At 43.7% G+C, this 15,011-nt stretch overlaps 1 protein-coding gene across 3 annotated transcripts in view; it reads left to right on the plus strand.

The window, feature by feature from the left end:
• SDK1 (sidekick cell adhesion molecule 1) overlaps window positions 1-15,011 on the plus strand; it is a 390,039-nt gene that overhangs the window by 308,709 nt on the left and 66,319 nt on the right. For all 3 annotated transcript variants that reach the window (XM_059862197.1, XM_059862198.1, XM_059862199.1), the window contains 4 exons: window positions 2,910-3,025; window positions 3,283-3,472; window positions 5,401-5,499; window positions 14,305-14,499. In XM_059862197.1, coding sequence (XP_059718180.1) covers window positions 2,910-3,025; window positions 3,283-3,472; window positions 5,401-5,499; window positions 14,305-14,499 — 600 coding nt within the window. The remainder of the gene's footprint in view (window positions 1-2,909; window positions 3,026-3,282; window positions 3,473-5,400; window positions 5,500-14,304; window positions 14,500-15,011) is intronic.

The raw sequence follows: 15,011 nt of genomic DNA on the forward strand, positions 1-15,011 counted from the left end.
GTGTGCTGCAGCCGTGCTGCTTTTGCCATGAACCTTGCTGGAAATTTGCACTTCTTAGCCAACGTCAGATGCGCAATGTGCCGCTTTAATTTTTGCTTTCAAAAAGAGTGAGGGATGTGCACTAAAATGAGCTGCAAAAATGCAGAGAACCACTGCATCCCACTCTCTAGCTTTCCTAGAAAGCCAGAATACAGACTAGCTTATTAAAACCTCCTTTTGGCCCAGTTAGAGACATAAAACGACATAATTTGCTGTGCATCAGATGTGGCTGTGTCAGATGTAGAAAGAGGATCCATGATTTTAGATGCCAAAGTGGATAACCTTAAAAACTTGAGCTGTTATTGACATTTCAGAGCAAAGTGCCAGTAACTCTGTGATTTCCTACGTTTGATCTTGTGAAGTGCTCCGTGCTGGCACTTTGCTGGATTAGCTCATCGTTTAGTTTCAGTGTTTCCGGTTCATTTTGTTCATGCTCTGGGATTTTTTTGGACACTGTTGCTTGGCCTCTGTGCTGTTCTTGCAGGGTTACTAATGAGAACTCAGCTTTTTGGAGCTTATAACAAAGTCTTCAGTGCAACAGTTTAAGGAAACCAGCATTAGAGAAGGGAGCTTGCAGAGGAAAGAGGGATTATGTGCCTCACTCACTAATTAGTCTTAGCAAACTATAATTTCTTTGAATCACAGCTTCCTGAGAGAGGAGATGGGTCAGAGAAATGAAGGTTACCTTTCAATTCATTCTTAAAGGGTCAGTCAAAGTCTGTTACTTGATAAAAGGCTGGCAACAATAAGATCCATAAAATCACTTGCAGTTCCTAAATTCATATGAGAACCAAATTCTCGACACTGAGGTGGGGACTGAAGATTTAAAGCTTGCTCAATGAACACAAAGATTTTTTACCATTCAGGCACTAGACTTAGATTCCTTTCCAGTGAGAGGGGGCATTCAGCTGCTCTGTCACTGGGAATTGAGAGAGGTCTGAGATAATGAACCTCCTTCTCTCCTTTGTCAGCTGTCCAGTGCCCACACCAGCAGTGTGACCATCCTCACCTCAAAGCCAGGATGCCCTCGGGGCCAGCCCGGGCACAGCCTCTACCTTCTATGAGTTCAGGAGAGTTCCTGGCTGCTGATCAAAGAGGAAAATAAATATTTGTAAAATAAAGTAACTTTTTCTCTTTTGAAAGGCCTCAAACCAGATAAAACAGAAATAAATGTGGCTGGAAAGGGCTTCTTTCCTCTACACATCCTGGTTTCTTGTGACCCACCTCCACCCTTTCTCTCTCCAGGAGTGATTCATGTGGGAGTAGCTCTTTGTGAAGATCTACAGATAAAGTTATGGCAGCTATCCAAAGACATTCATGGCTCCTGGCAATCTATTTTCCTTTAACATAATTATATCCTTGTGGGGGATAAATCTGGGAGAAGATTTAAAAAAAAAAAAAAAAAAAAGACACTTCAGTGTTGGAGAGGGGAAAAAATTGGATTTCAGTCTGCTGCAGTGTCATGTGATGGTGCTCTGTTTCTTATGCCCCAGATAATTAGTACCAGGGAAATTGTTTCAGAAATTACCATCTCTGCCGTTAACCTTGAGTGCACAGGGGTGGGGGTACCTCGTTTTGGGGGTGGGGGTTTCCATTTTTATTAATTCTGGTGTCATACTCATTATCTCATTCATGTTGCTAGGAGCTTCAGGAGCTCGCCTCCAAAACAGCAGATCTGTTCTTTCACTCGGACAGCCAGGAAAGCTTTCCTTTGGCAGAGCTTTGGGCTGCTTTCTGTGATGTATTCAGGCCCTAATCAAGCTGCTCTGTCCCTAAGTGCTTGTGTAACATAACTTGGTGAATGTTCTCTGGAGGTCTGACAGGTGTATCAGGCTTTAGAAAAGATTGTACCCTTCAGATGCTGGAATTGCCATGGGGAAAAACTGCAAAAGGGCAGCATAAAATGTGAACTCTTAAAAATAGCCTCACATCCTGCTTGCATAACGTGACATGCTATTAAGCTTGCCTACAAAAGGCTGCAGTTGTGTGGTTCTGCAGCGCTTCGAGTTTTAATGGCATGGGAAAATGCAAGTTTGCTCTTCTCTGGAGTCAGAGAAAATTACAGTGTTCCTGTGCCATCAGTCCTAATGATGTTTGCAGTTTCATGAGAGCCAATTTTGCAACAGAGATGAAATAGGCATCTCTCATTGACACCGTATCAATCCCTGAAAACACTCCTGGTGTTAATGCATCCATCTCTAATTGCTGTCTTGCAAATGTTGAGCGCTATCACATCATCAAAAGGCTGCACAGGTTAAAGAACTTCTTACTGAAGTGGCAGTGCTATCCAGGGGGGGAATGATTGCTAGCTCTAGACAAGATGTTACAATTTCCTTTCAGATAATATAGGAAGCCACAGGGGCATAAAACTTCTTGTTAGAACAGATCATGCTATAAGATAAACTCAGATCATGCCATAAGATAAACTCACATTCAGAGAGAGTTCTGGGTTTTGGCATAGGGAATAAAAGGTGTGCTAAAGAACTACTGGGGGATAGGCTTCTGGAGAAGTCCAGGAATTTAAACTTGGTTCTAATTACTGCAAATATATAGAATTTGAAATTTATTCATAGCTGTCAATATTTACTGTCTGTCTGTAGACACTGATAAGTATTAAATGTTTAGCTCTTTACAAACATTGTCATTTCTGAGATGAACTGGCAAGAAATTGTGAGACAGGCTGAAATATAAAGATGATGTAGAATGAATACAAGAAGAGAAAGGATTGTCTAAAACATATCCCAGCTCTTTTGGGTTTGAACACTCTTCTGTGGGATCCTCAAAGATTCCTGGGCAGGTAGGGATATGGAGAAAAATTATCTGCTATGTCTGACCTATTTCTGCCCTTTGGTGATGCTGTGTGGTTTCAGTTCCCTCTGCTCCTCCTGAGAATGTCTCTGCTGAAGCCGTGAGCTCAACCCAGATCCTGCTGACCTGGGCAGCAGTTCCTGAGTCTGAGCAGAATGGTCTCATCCTGGGCTACAAGGTATGCAACTGGAGTTTCATACTCATTTGATTTTTAGTGCATTACCAGGACATTATTTTGTATTTATTATTCACCTGCTGGGTATTCTTATTGTTCAAAGTCAGCTGCAGAAGACACAGGAAGTGTGCTGGCTTTGAAAGGGGTGATTGGTGAAGGTTATCTCATTTTGTACTGGGTGGCGAGGAGGAATCTCCCTCTCTTCAGTCCTCATGCAACAATCTCTTTCCTTCTGTGTCTCATCCACATTTATCCTGCAGATCCTTTACAAAGCCAAGGATTTGGACTCAGAACCCAAGAGCCAAACAGTGAGGGGGAACCACACCCAGTCAGTGCTGCTCTCAGGCCTGAGGAAATTTGTCCTCTACGAGCTCCAGGTGCTGGCATTCACCCGCATTGGGGATGGGGTCCCCAGCTCCCCCGCAGTGACAGAGAGAACCAAGGATGATGGTGAGTTTAAAGGCTGCCTAAACAACCATCTTATTTGATCCAGCCTTTTAACGTAGATTTCTTCTAGTGGTGCAAGTGTAGGCAATAAATATTTGGATTTGGGGAGGATTTTTTTTCAGCTTTGAACCCAAAGGTCATTGGCTGAACCTGGTATATAACTCAGCAGTATCCCACTGGTCATGGGCTGAGAATCTGGCAAAAGCACATAAAACCAGTGTCCCCTATTTTCCTCCTTCCCTGCAGCTAATGAAGAGGAAGAAAACTTCTAATATTGAACTCTGTAGCTCGGTGGAGATAATTTCTATTGAAGACAATTTTAGAGACCAATTATAAATTCCTATTGAAGTTCAATAGTGCTAGAAAAAAAAAAAGTGCTGCAATTGAAAGCAATAAACAAATCTGGGTTTGACTGGACTGAAGAAAAGAGGTGAAATTTGCAACTTCAGTAACCCACCCTCCTTTTTTTTTAATAACCCCAAAAGAATAAGGCATTGACCTTGGAAGTTGATCCTACCAGCTTCCTTTTGCAGCTGCCTCCAGCACTTCCCAGGGGGTTCTCAGTGCAGCTGGGTTCCTGAAGGAACCCAAGCAAGCACTCCCTGAGCACACTGGTGTGGTGGAAGCATTTCTGCTGATGGAATTCTACAGAAATTTGGTTCAATTCTTGAAATATTTTTGGGCTCTGCAGATGCTAAAACTGCTTTTACTTTCATTACCTTTTCAGGACTAAATAGGTTGAGATCAGTGTGAGAGGCTTCTGTTTAAGTCTCTCTCTTTTTCTCATAAAAATCTTTTCAAAATAGTAATGGAGTAAACATTGGTTCACACAAGTAAATTCATTAAGATAATTTGGTTGGGCTGAAAGCACATTCAGACTTCTGGCTTAACAAAACATTTTTCATGCAGTGCAGGGGAGGAAGGAGTGGGAGCATGTTGGTAACCTCAGGAACAGGGACAACAACTCCCTGACATTTTTTAGCCTTTTTCTCAGCGTACTCCCTGTGTGTGGACCTGGCTTTTCTTTGAAAGGAAAAATAAGAAAAGTTACTGTTAGCAGAACTCTGCAGGGAGACAAAAGCACTCAATGAAATGTACATATCAGACTGTAATGAGAAATACTTAAAACTGTTTGTTTTGGATAACCCCATTATAGCATTTCCCTCCTTAAGTGCATGTTGGCAAATGAAACTAATTGTTCTTCCATCTCCATATCCCTGACATAAATATGTTGTGTCTCCTCTGGGCTCAACTTAATTAAAAGTATCACCAGGAGTAATGCAGGTGGAATTTGTGCTGAAGGGGAAAATTCATGGATGGTAATGTATGAATTAGCATCTCCTCACCTCGTGAACCTGGGCTGGTCAGCACCATTTGTGTTAATGTGCCTCTCACCTGCCTCAGGTTCTCCTGCTCACACCTCAGTGTTTAAAATGCAAATGTAAAGTCAGGAAGCAGTTCAAAGCTGGTTCTGATGAACAAGGAGGGATATTATTGAATTCCAACAGGTATGAAGTGGATTCAGCTATATAACTCTCTGTAAAGGCAGCTTGGTGTCTTGCTTCATAGTGTGTTTTCAGTTACACCAGTGGTGATCCTGCAGTGAAAAAAATCCTACAGAGCTCAGAGCTCGTGGTGCAGTAAAAAACCACGAGGTGCTTTTTTACTGCACCAGTATACAGACCAGTGCACCAGTGCAGGGTGTACTGGTCTGTGCTGTGTTTGGTGTCTGAGGGTGTTGGAGGCCTTTATCCACGGACAGAATGCATATTTATATATAGAATAAATGTATATTATGCACGTGCACGCTTGCTCCCAACCACCATTGGAGAGGTACAGCTTGGGTCATAATTCTGTGCAGGGTGAGCAGAAAAGCAGTGATCCCTGTGCTGTGCAGCCCTTGCTGCCATGAGCTCTGTGTTGCCTTGCAGCCCCCGGGCCCCCCGTGAGGCTGGTGTTCCCCGAGGTGAGGCTGACGTCCGTGCGCATCGTCTGGCAGCCGCCCGAGGAGCCCAACGGGATCATCCTGGGTAAGGCAGAGCTGCAACCCCCGGGCTGGGAGCAGAGGGATGGAGATCAGAGCAAGCTACAGCTGTTGGGTTTTCCTTTGCCTTGCACATAAGTAAATCTCTGGCCGAAGAAAAGAAAATGTGCTGCTGTCAGCTGAGGGGCTGTGGTGAGGGGACCAGTCTGCAGGGCTCCATGCTGTGGGTTCTCCTTGTCACTGACATATTTTCTGAAAAATACTTTTGCTAGGAATTTTTTCCTGAGAAGCTGAGAGGCCTCAGAAATGAAATATAAGCAATAATTATCTGCTGTGGAATGCAACAGGTGCATCTTTGATTGGTCTCATGTGGATTGTTTCTGCTTGATGACCAATCACAGTCCAGCTGTCTTGGACTCTCTGGTCAGTCACAAGATTTTATTATCATTCCATTCTTTTCTTTGCTAGCCTTCTCATGAAATTCTTTCTCTCTTTCTTTAGTGTAGTTTTAATATATAATTTTCTTTTAATACAATATGTATCGTAAAATAATCAATCAGCCTTCTGAAACATGGAGTCAAGATTCTCCTCTCTTCCCTCCTCCTGGGACCCCTGCGAACACCACCACATTTCCTGAGCCAGAATTCAGTGGTGTTCAAGGCCCCATGTCTGAATGTCATCTCTCCTTCCATCTGCATTTGGGTTGGTAACCTGTTTGGCTGGCTGTTGGGAAAACTGCCTGGAGACATGGATTTTCCCCACCTTTGCCAGACACGCCCAATGTTTCAGTTTTATGTGTGCTTCCATTTTATTGCTTCCTTGAGACAATATGTCTGACAGGTCATGAGGAGGTAAATCCTTTTTGCCCTTTCATCAAGGGAAAGAGAGGCAGCAGGGCGTTACAGGAATTTGCAGGAAACCTTCTCACCTTCCTGCTCTCATAACTCTTGGGTTGCCTTTGCAAAATGTGCACCAGCCACTGTTGCACTTAAAATGTGAAGACTTTTACCATGTAAGAATCCATTCCTGCCTCTAAAATTAATGTGGCTCATAGTTACCAAGCAATTTAGTGTTTTCTGCTGCTGCTGAACACATTTTACAGTAATTCTGGCTGGCGAGTAAAGATTTGTGTCTCAATTCTGAGAACAGAAGCAAAAGCTTTTGTTTTCATGTAGTATTCAGTCTGCCAGGCCTTTCTGCTTCTAATTTCACTGCCATCATTCAGGCTCATATGTTGGCTTCCAGCAATATTCCCTGAAGCCTTCCTTGCTGGCTGGAGGGTGCCTGCTTCAAATCCTCCTGCAGAGGTGGCATTGCTTTCAATACAGAACTCGTCCTGCATTGCACTTAAATCTTGAGTCAAGAAGTCAAAGTGTTTGCTCAGGTGTGTAGTTTACCAAAGTGATCCTGGCATCTGAAGACACAGGGAAATCATCAAACAGCATCCAAAGGCAGACTCTGCAGGATTTTCTGAGCACGAGGAGGAGTCTGTGTGAAGCTTGGCAGTGGTGAGCTGCCAGAGATGGATCCACACGGGGTTTCTCTGCAGCTCAAGGAAGTTTGGCTTCCAGGTTATCTTGTGGGTTTGATTTGTTGCTTTTTTTAAGGAACTGTGTGTCCTAGAACTTGCTCTCAGCAGAGATTGAGATTTGAGTCGCAGGATGTGGTTAAGGAGGAAAAAAATCATTTGATAGCAGTGATGAGAAAGCACAAAAGACATTTTGCTCCCCCAACTGTGCTCCAGCCTCTCAAGTTGCTGCACTTTGTTGGCCTCGTTTGCTGGAGTTGCTGCAAGATCAGTGGAGTAGGAACTCTCCTTTGTTTTGTCTTTGCAGAGTGCTTGGTGCAGTGCATCCCCTCCACATCTGGTACTTGCCCATTGCCATTATGGTGATGATAAAATCCTACAAAAACCAGGGTTGAAAGGGAAGGGAAAAGCTATCCCTTAAAGAATCTTTGGCATGTTTGGAGTGTAGACTATTGTTTCCAGTGTCTTTCACAGCCCATGCCCAGTAAGACATCCCAGGATACTTCACACACTGTGACTACTCTGGTGGTGTAACTAAGTCAGTTCATGTCCCACTGTTCATTCCTGCTCTTTCCCACAGTACACTTCCAGGTCAGCCAGTCCTCCTTTCACAAGAACATTCAGCTTTTTCTCTTTAAGTGTGATAATTTGCAGATGCCTTTATTGAATTTCATCTCACTGATTCCAGACCATCTCTCTTCATTACCCAGATCTCTTTAAATGACACTCATGTCCTCTAAAGTGTGCACAGCTTGGTTTCATTTCTGGAGTTTGCAAGCAGATTGGCAATTCCATCAGCAAGGTCATTAATGAAAGTATTAAACAGGACCAGACTCATTCATGAGGTCTCATGAGAGCTTTCTGTGTCCTCCCAGGTTGTTAGCAAATCATTGATAACAACATTTTGTTTTTTAAGCATTCATTTCAAAATGTGTGGTGTTTTTCTTAGATTCTGTTATTGTGTTTGCTTTTGGTGGGACTGTGTGCAACCATATTAAAGCCTTACTCAAAGTCAATGTGGATCATATCTACTCTTCCCACCTGGCCAATTACACTGTCAAAATGGAAAACAGATTATTTGATATTTATTATTTGCTCCAATCAAACAGATATTGGCTGTTCCCTGGCACGTTATTATCCTCGTGGATGCTTGTATATTGACTCATATTTTTTTCCAGGTTCCTTCTGTGTATTGAACTTTAGTTTGATTTGTCCATAATTTCTTTAGTCAGTCTGGCCTCCTTTTAAAAGATGGTGTACTCTGTTTGCCCTTTTGTAATGTTCTGGGATGACACCTGTCGTCCACAAGTCCTAGATGAGAATGGCTAATTATTCACTGATGGCTCCATCTCTGCAGGGCAAATTTCATCAGGCCTTTCTGACTTGGTTACATCCAGCTTAACTAAATATTCGTTAACCTGTTCTCCATTCCAGCCTGCATCCCTTCTTACATTGTTGTCACTTTTAATTTGTGTGGAGGATCTTGTCAGCACCAACTTCTTGTTGTGTGTGAAAATGCAGCAATGCAGGTACAAGCCTTCCTTCCCTCTCTGCCTCACCTGTCTTGTGCTCATTTTTTTTCTTCCTGCTGGCTGACCTGTTCTCCTTCTGTCCCTCAGATTTCTAATGTATTTATGAAATCTTTCTCATTGCCTTTGCTTCCCTTCAGGTGATAACTCACTTTGCTCTTTGGCCGTTGTGATTTTGTCCCTATGTGCCTGTGCTGTCTATTTATACACTCCCTTAGACCTGTGTCCTGTTTCAACTTTTTGTCCAATTCACTTTTGATTTTCAGGTCATTAGTGAGCTCTGAATGCAAACATATTGGCCTCTTAACATCTTTTGTCTGTGTTGGGATAGTTGTACCATTTTTTTTTTTTTTTGTTTCTTAAAATGGTCAGCTAACCTGGATTCCTTTTTCCCTTAGAATTCCTTCCCAGGGGGATGTTACCTGCCAGTCCCCCCCATCCACCTCTTTGAAATCCATTGTCTTTATTCAACAGTTCTGACTTTTATTTTCTCAATGGTAGAAATACTGAGGTTGCTGGAGGAAGTAGTTAGCTGCCAAAGAGAGAAAAAGGGAAAATTGCTCATGCTGGGTACTTCTGTGATCTTTCCTACGAAGTGAACCGTGCTTCAAAAATAGATAAAAAACTATGTGTAGCGTTCTAAGGAAAGGTTGCAAATTTGGGGAGGCTTCTGGGTTTTATTTTTTCCCTGTACACTTTTTACATCTCATTACTGTAATGAACCTCCAAAACACCACTCCAACCCTCTGGTCAAGTGCACCAAAGTGGAGTCATTGGGAAAAATAAGTGAATGTAATTTTGTGTGCTGCCTTTCTATTCGCTCCTGGGGCTCAAAAGAAAAACCACTTGCTTTGCAAGAGCGACTTATGTTCAGAGCCTTTGAACTAATGTTCCTGCTCTGGCTGCCTTGTCCTCTGAGCATACACACACCTTTGCAGCTAACATTTTTGTAATCTATATAAAAACATGCTCTAGCATTTCAGAGAGAGATTAGCAGGATGAAATACTGGCAGGCACCAAGAGGGAAAACCACTTGTTTGTTTGTTTAAATATTTTACCATGCAAGACTGTGAGATAGTTCCCTTTTTCCTTCTGGGAATGTTACTCCAACCATCTGAGGTTTCACTCTGTCTTTCTCCCTGCACTCAGTTCAGCCAGCACCCATAGTTCCCTCAATTACTATTAAAGATAAATGAGGCATTAATGTGCATTTGTACACTTCAAGCTATGAGCTCCCCCTGAAAACGAGAGCTTAACCCACATCCTCCCAGGCCCTGGTTAGTATTCCTCACGGTATCCTCCTATTTAGCATTTACCTGGAGCTTATTGCAAAAAAAAGTGTAAGAACTCCGTTGAGAATTAGAACCAAAATTGGATGTAATCCATGTTTGCAAATTCCCATTTTGATCCCAGGCTGCATTTGCACACCCCCTGGCCCTAAAACAGATAAGCAGGAAAATCAACAAACTGGATTGCTGCTCCGCCGCGCCGAGCGTAACCTCGCGGTATCGCTCAGCTCTCCCCCAGTTCTGTGACAAATTAATAATTGTTTGTATCTCTGCTGCACCGTGGCCTGCACCAACGGGTGCTGTCACTTCTTGAAGGGCTTTGTATGGTGATGAGTTTGAAAGCTTTTTGATATTCATGGGGTGTTGTCACCCTCCTGCTGCCTGTTTGCTTCGGGGAATCCGGCGGCTGTGTCGCGGTGACCTAACGTGTAACAGGCAGCTGCCATTTATTGAGTTTGGGAAGTGTGCAGCTCGTGGAACTGCTTGCACTTGTGCAAAAAAATGCTCAAAAAGGGAAAAAATAAGCTTAGTTTTAATGAATAAATAAGCTCCTGAAGACTTGATCCTTTTGGAAGGGTTTTTAATGCTGTTTTGGCCTGGTGAGTGGCAGCACTCCCAACAGCAGAAGGGAGTTGGGATCTAATGCTATATGGCAAAAAAGTTAAGAAAATAATATAATTTCTTATTGACCATCCAGATATTTTATATTCTGTAAAATATTCCTTTCCCCAAAAAATTTGCTTCAATCACCTTTTAAAGGTTATACTTTCATTGATAGTCTTTGATTTTTAATTTTTCTTTTCCTAAGATATCTGCAACATCTTATTGACATAATCTAGCAAGGAAAGGAAGCTGCTCATTCCTCCACTGCAGCAATTGCCTGTTATAGCCCTCAAGCATACATTAATTTCTCTTTGAACACTTTCCATTTACTTCTATTGATTTGCCTCGTTTGATTTCACTTAACATTTCCTTTCTTCTCCTATCCCTTGTTGCTGAAATTCATCAACGTAATAATTTTATCTTTTTGATCTTGCATTAGCCCTAGTTTTTATCCAAGTTGTAGTTTAAGTACTGAGTCTTCTGTGCCACTCAGAAAAAATTAAAGTAACGGGTTTTTTTGCCAGCCTGGATCATCATTGTCCCAAACTGTCCAACAGGGGGTCAGAATGAAGTACTGGGTGCCTCTCAGGCAGGTTGTAGGTAGCAATAAAAGTGAGCTGAGTTCAAGTGTAGAGCTTGGATATTTGCCTTGGAATCAGACCTGTGGAGGTGTTGAGTTTCTTAGGAAATCTGTTAAGGTGATGGCTCTGGTTGTGTAAACTCAGGAAAACAGATATTTCCTCAGACTTTGAGCCAACAGCAGATGTAGGAGGGGACAGTGAAAGCTGCTGCTGTTTTTCACAGAGATGCAAGGAAAGGGAGTTTGCAGAGCCTGTCACACAGACAGGCTGTGACAAGTGATTTCCTCTTTCTCACAGCTAAATTAATTATTTCACTAGCCACAGACCCACTCTTGTGTAAGATATTGTAATGGCCCAGATATCTATGTGTTCCTTTGCCTAATCTGGGTGTGTTTGTAATTGCTTTCCAGCATGACTGCCACCATTTAGTAGTAAATAGTTATCTTTCTATTCCCCCCTTACATTTTAACTACACTTCATATTTTACAAAGGTTTAGAAAAGAGAGGAAATTACTCGACAAGGATATGTCCCAGATATCATACTTATCTTTTAATAACTAGATAAATCAACTTTTCTATTCTTTTAATGTTCTCTGTTTCCCTCCAGCTCTTATTCTTTGCGTCTTATATCCCTTTATCAAGCTTCTTTAGCCATCTTAGTTGCTTTTTTCCTTCATCTTTCTTGCTTCTGTAACAATTTCCCCAGTGCCTTTCTTTGACTATTTTTTCCTCCTTGTTAAGATCCTGCACTGGGGTTTTCACTCCCACGTTCTTCACATCAGTATAAACAAAAAAGATCATATATATCAGTTCCTTCTCCCCATTGCTCTCTGTCTTTCTGTGGACTTTTAAAAAAGATCAAAATATTGCAGCATTAAAGGTACAGAAATACTTTGTTGAAATATATTGGACCAGTAATGGAAGAACTAGTCCCATGGATAAAAGGAGATAATTTGCAGGTGAAAGAATGAAATGTTGAAAGTGTAAGACCCCAAGACTTTGCTGGGATCTAAGCATACTCAGGAGCACTGAAAAATCAGGAGACTTTTTAATTGATTAGAATAGAATAGAACAGAACAGACTATTCCAGTTGGAAGGCACCTATAACAATCATTAAGTCCAGCTGCCTGACCAGTTCAGTGCTGACCAAGTTACAGCATTATTAAGGGCTTCATCCAAATTGCTTTTAAACACAGACAGGCTTGGGGCATTGCCCACCTCTCCAGGAAGGCAGTTCCAGGGTTTGACCACCCTCTCTGTGAATAAATTCTTCCTCATGTCCAGTCTGAGCCTTGGCTGAAGCAGTTTTGAGCCATTCCCAGGTGTCCTATCAGTCCTAGGGAGATCATAGCACCTGGATAGTTTGGGTTAGCAGCAATCTTTGAAAGCCATCTGGTCCAACCCCCCTGCAGGGGGCATTCTCAACTAATAAAGGTTGTTCTGAGCCGTGTCCAACCTGACCTGAGTAATTCCCAGGATGGGGCAGCCACCACCTCTCTGCACCTGTTTTACCACTCTGGTAGATCAGCACCTCCCTCTCCACACCCTCCTCAGGGAGCTGTGTGGTCACCCCTCAGCCTCCAGACTAGACAAGCCCAAAGTCCTCAGGCACTCCTCCTAGGACATGACTGCCAGCCTTTGGAGAAATCTAAAGCTGTCCACAGAGCTGTGGAAATGTCCCTGTAGGATTAAACCCAGCACAGCCTGGAGGAGCTGGGGCTGAAGCCACAGGTGCTCGGAAAAGCCGGGTCACTCCTCGAGGCGTTGGTGCAAATTGTTCCACATGAAGCAGCCATGACTGCTGCCCCATGTCCCCAAGCAGCTGCCAGACAAGAAAGGACCAGGAAACCCTGGTGCATCATCAGTGGCACTGTGAGAGTCAGCAAACAAAATTAATACCATCTGTATCCCAATTAAATTCCACTGTTTGTGGCAGAGCGCGCCACACGTGAGTGGCATCGATTCCAGGGGCTGCAGGAACTCCAGGCCTTTTCTGTCAGCAGCAATGTGGCATTTGTGGCATATTCACAGTGGGAAATAAATGTCATTGGGTTTTCTCTAATAGCCATAGGTAAGACCAGCCCCTCAGATTTCATGCACTGACCTTCCCAAATGAACCATGCCAGGTTTGGCTCCCCTTGGTCTCGTTACAGCCAAGATGTGGTGGGAGTTCAAACTCTAGCTGGGATATTAATTCCATGAGAAAGAGATGGCTCAGGTGCTGCAGACCTCTTTTGTCATTCAGAGGGTGAGCAGAGGGTTGGCAGAACTGTGCCGTGACTGTTTTGTTTTCAGCTGGTTTGATTTGGATTTGTTGGCTGTGCTCTGCCCTGTGTAAGTCCATGGAGCATTTAATCATATATTCAGCTCGGGCAATAAAACCCCACATCAGTTCTGCTATTAATTGATTTTGGAAGTCAGCTGCTGGACTGGAAGTTACCATTGAGCTCCAGAAGTGAGAGCCTGATTGAATTGCTGGGTTTACAGAATAGATTTGAACATTTGGCAGACCCTCTTTGGGGGACAGTTGTCGCTAGTGGTGCGTAAGAACCCTGGAAGCCCTCCTTGCACAGTGGAATCCTTAATAACCCAGCTAAACTGTGAGCTCCTGATTGTCAGGCAGGGTGAGAGGGGGGTTATCACTTACCGGCATCAGCAAAACTGATTATTAAGACCTGCATGGATGAAGCAGGACCACAGAGCTTGCAGGCTCCTTCCTGGGCAAGGGCAGCGATGCTGAATGACAGGAGGGTGGCTTCATTGGCAGTTCTGCCACTCACTGCTGAGGGGAAAGCACTTGCAGAAAGGAGGAGCAAGCTTTGACTGCAGCAGTGTGAAGGCTGCATGGTTTGGTCAATCTAGCTGTTGGAGCTGCAGCTGAAGAAACATGAATTTGAGCCAGTGGTGAAACTGGGAGAGGGCAGAACAACCTGTGAGCGTGGGTTGGAAATCTGGAGCTGGAGCATTGCTTTGAACCACCTCAGTCAGGTGACACATTGCACCAACTCTGTTCCTTTGCTTTCCAAAAAGGTGCCAGAATGCTCAGGAAGGATTAAACTGGTTTTGCATCTTTTTGGCCTAAGGAATGGAAAGTGAGCTCAGTTTCATGGCAGTTGTATCCAGCAGAGCCTCGTGAGTGAGTGATTTCCTTTGTAAGGTGTGTGGCATCTGCCAAAAAGCAGAGTTGTGTAACACCAAAGGCAGTAAATTACTTTTCTCCCGACTTCAGATAAGCATGTAATTAGGATAAACTAATAGTGCTGGTGCTCTTTTGTCCCTGCTAGAGAAGCCAGCTGAGCCTTTTCCCCTCTCTGCTTGCAGGGTACCAGGTCGCCTACCGCCTGGCCAGCAGCAGCCCCAACAAGTTCACCACGGTGGAGGTTGGCTCCACAGTCCGGCAGTTCACGGCCACAGACCTGAGCCCAGAGTCAGCCTACATCTTCAGGACATCTGCCAAGACCAGGCAGGGCTGGGGGGAGCCTCTGGAAGCCACGGTGATCACCACTGAGAAACGAGGTAATGCTTGCAAGCCGTGGGTTCAGGGAGTTCCTGTGCCTGCCCTGGAGCCTGCACTGCACTTTGGGGGATTTTAATAGCAGGCTACGCCTCCTCCTCCTCACCCCATAAACCTGCCCCAGTCCATGGCAGCACCATGATTTGAGAAAGCAAGGCAGACTTTTATGAGACACAGTTCTTCTAACCTGCCGGCCTGTTGGCATTGATTTTTCCATCAGCTGCTATATTGGCCATGTGCAGCCTCCTTTTGCAGTCAGATGGGCTTTTTTTTTTTTTTTTTTTTTTTTTTTTTTTTTTTTTTTAGCGCTCTCATTTTCTAGAAAGATTGCAATCTTAAGAAAGTAAGTGATGGATGAATTATATTGATTAGGGAACGCAAAATGAGAGGCAGTGGTGTTGCAGAATTTCTCCACAGCTCCTCCACTGTGCCTCAGCCCTGACCTAATGTGTTTGTAATTACTCTGGCCTTTCGCTGCCACACGCTCCAGCAGAGCCTTTGCATCTGGATTGCC

The sequence above is a fragment of the Haemorhous mexicanus genome, chromosome 17, assembly GCF_027477595.1.
Source record: "Haemorhous mexicanus isolate bHaeMex1 chromosome 17, bHaeMex1.pri, whole genome shotgun sequence".
Lineage (NCBI taxonomy): Eukaryota > Metazoa > Chordata > Aves > Passeriformes > Fringillidae > Haemorhous > Haemorhous mexicanus.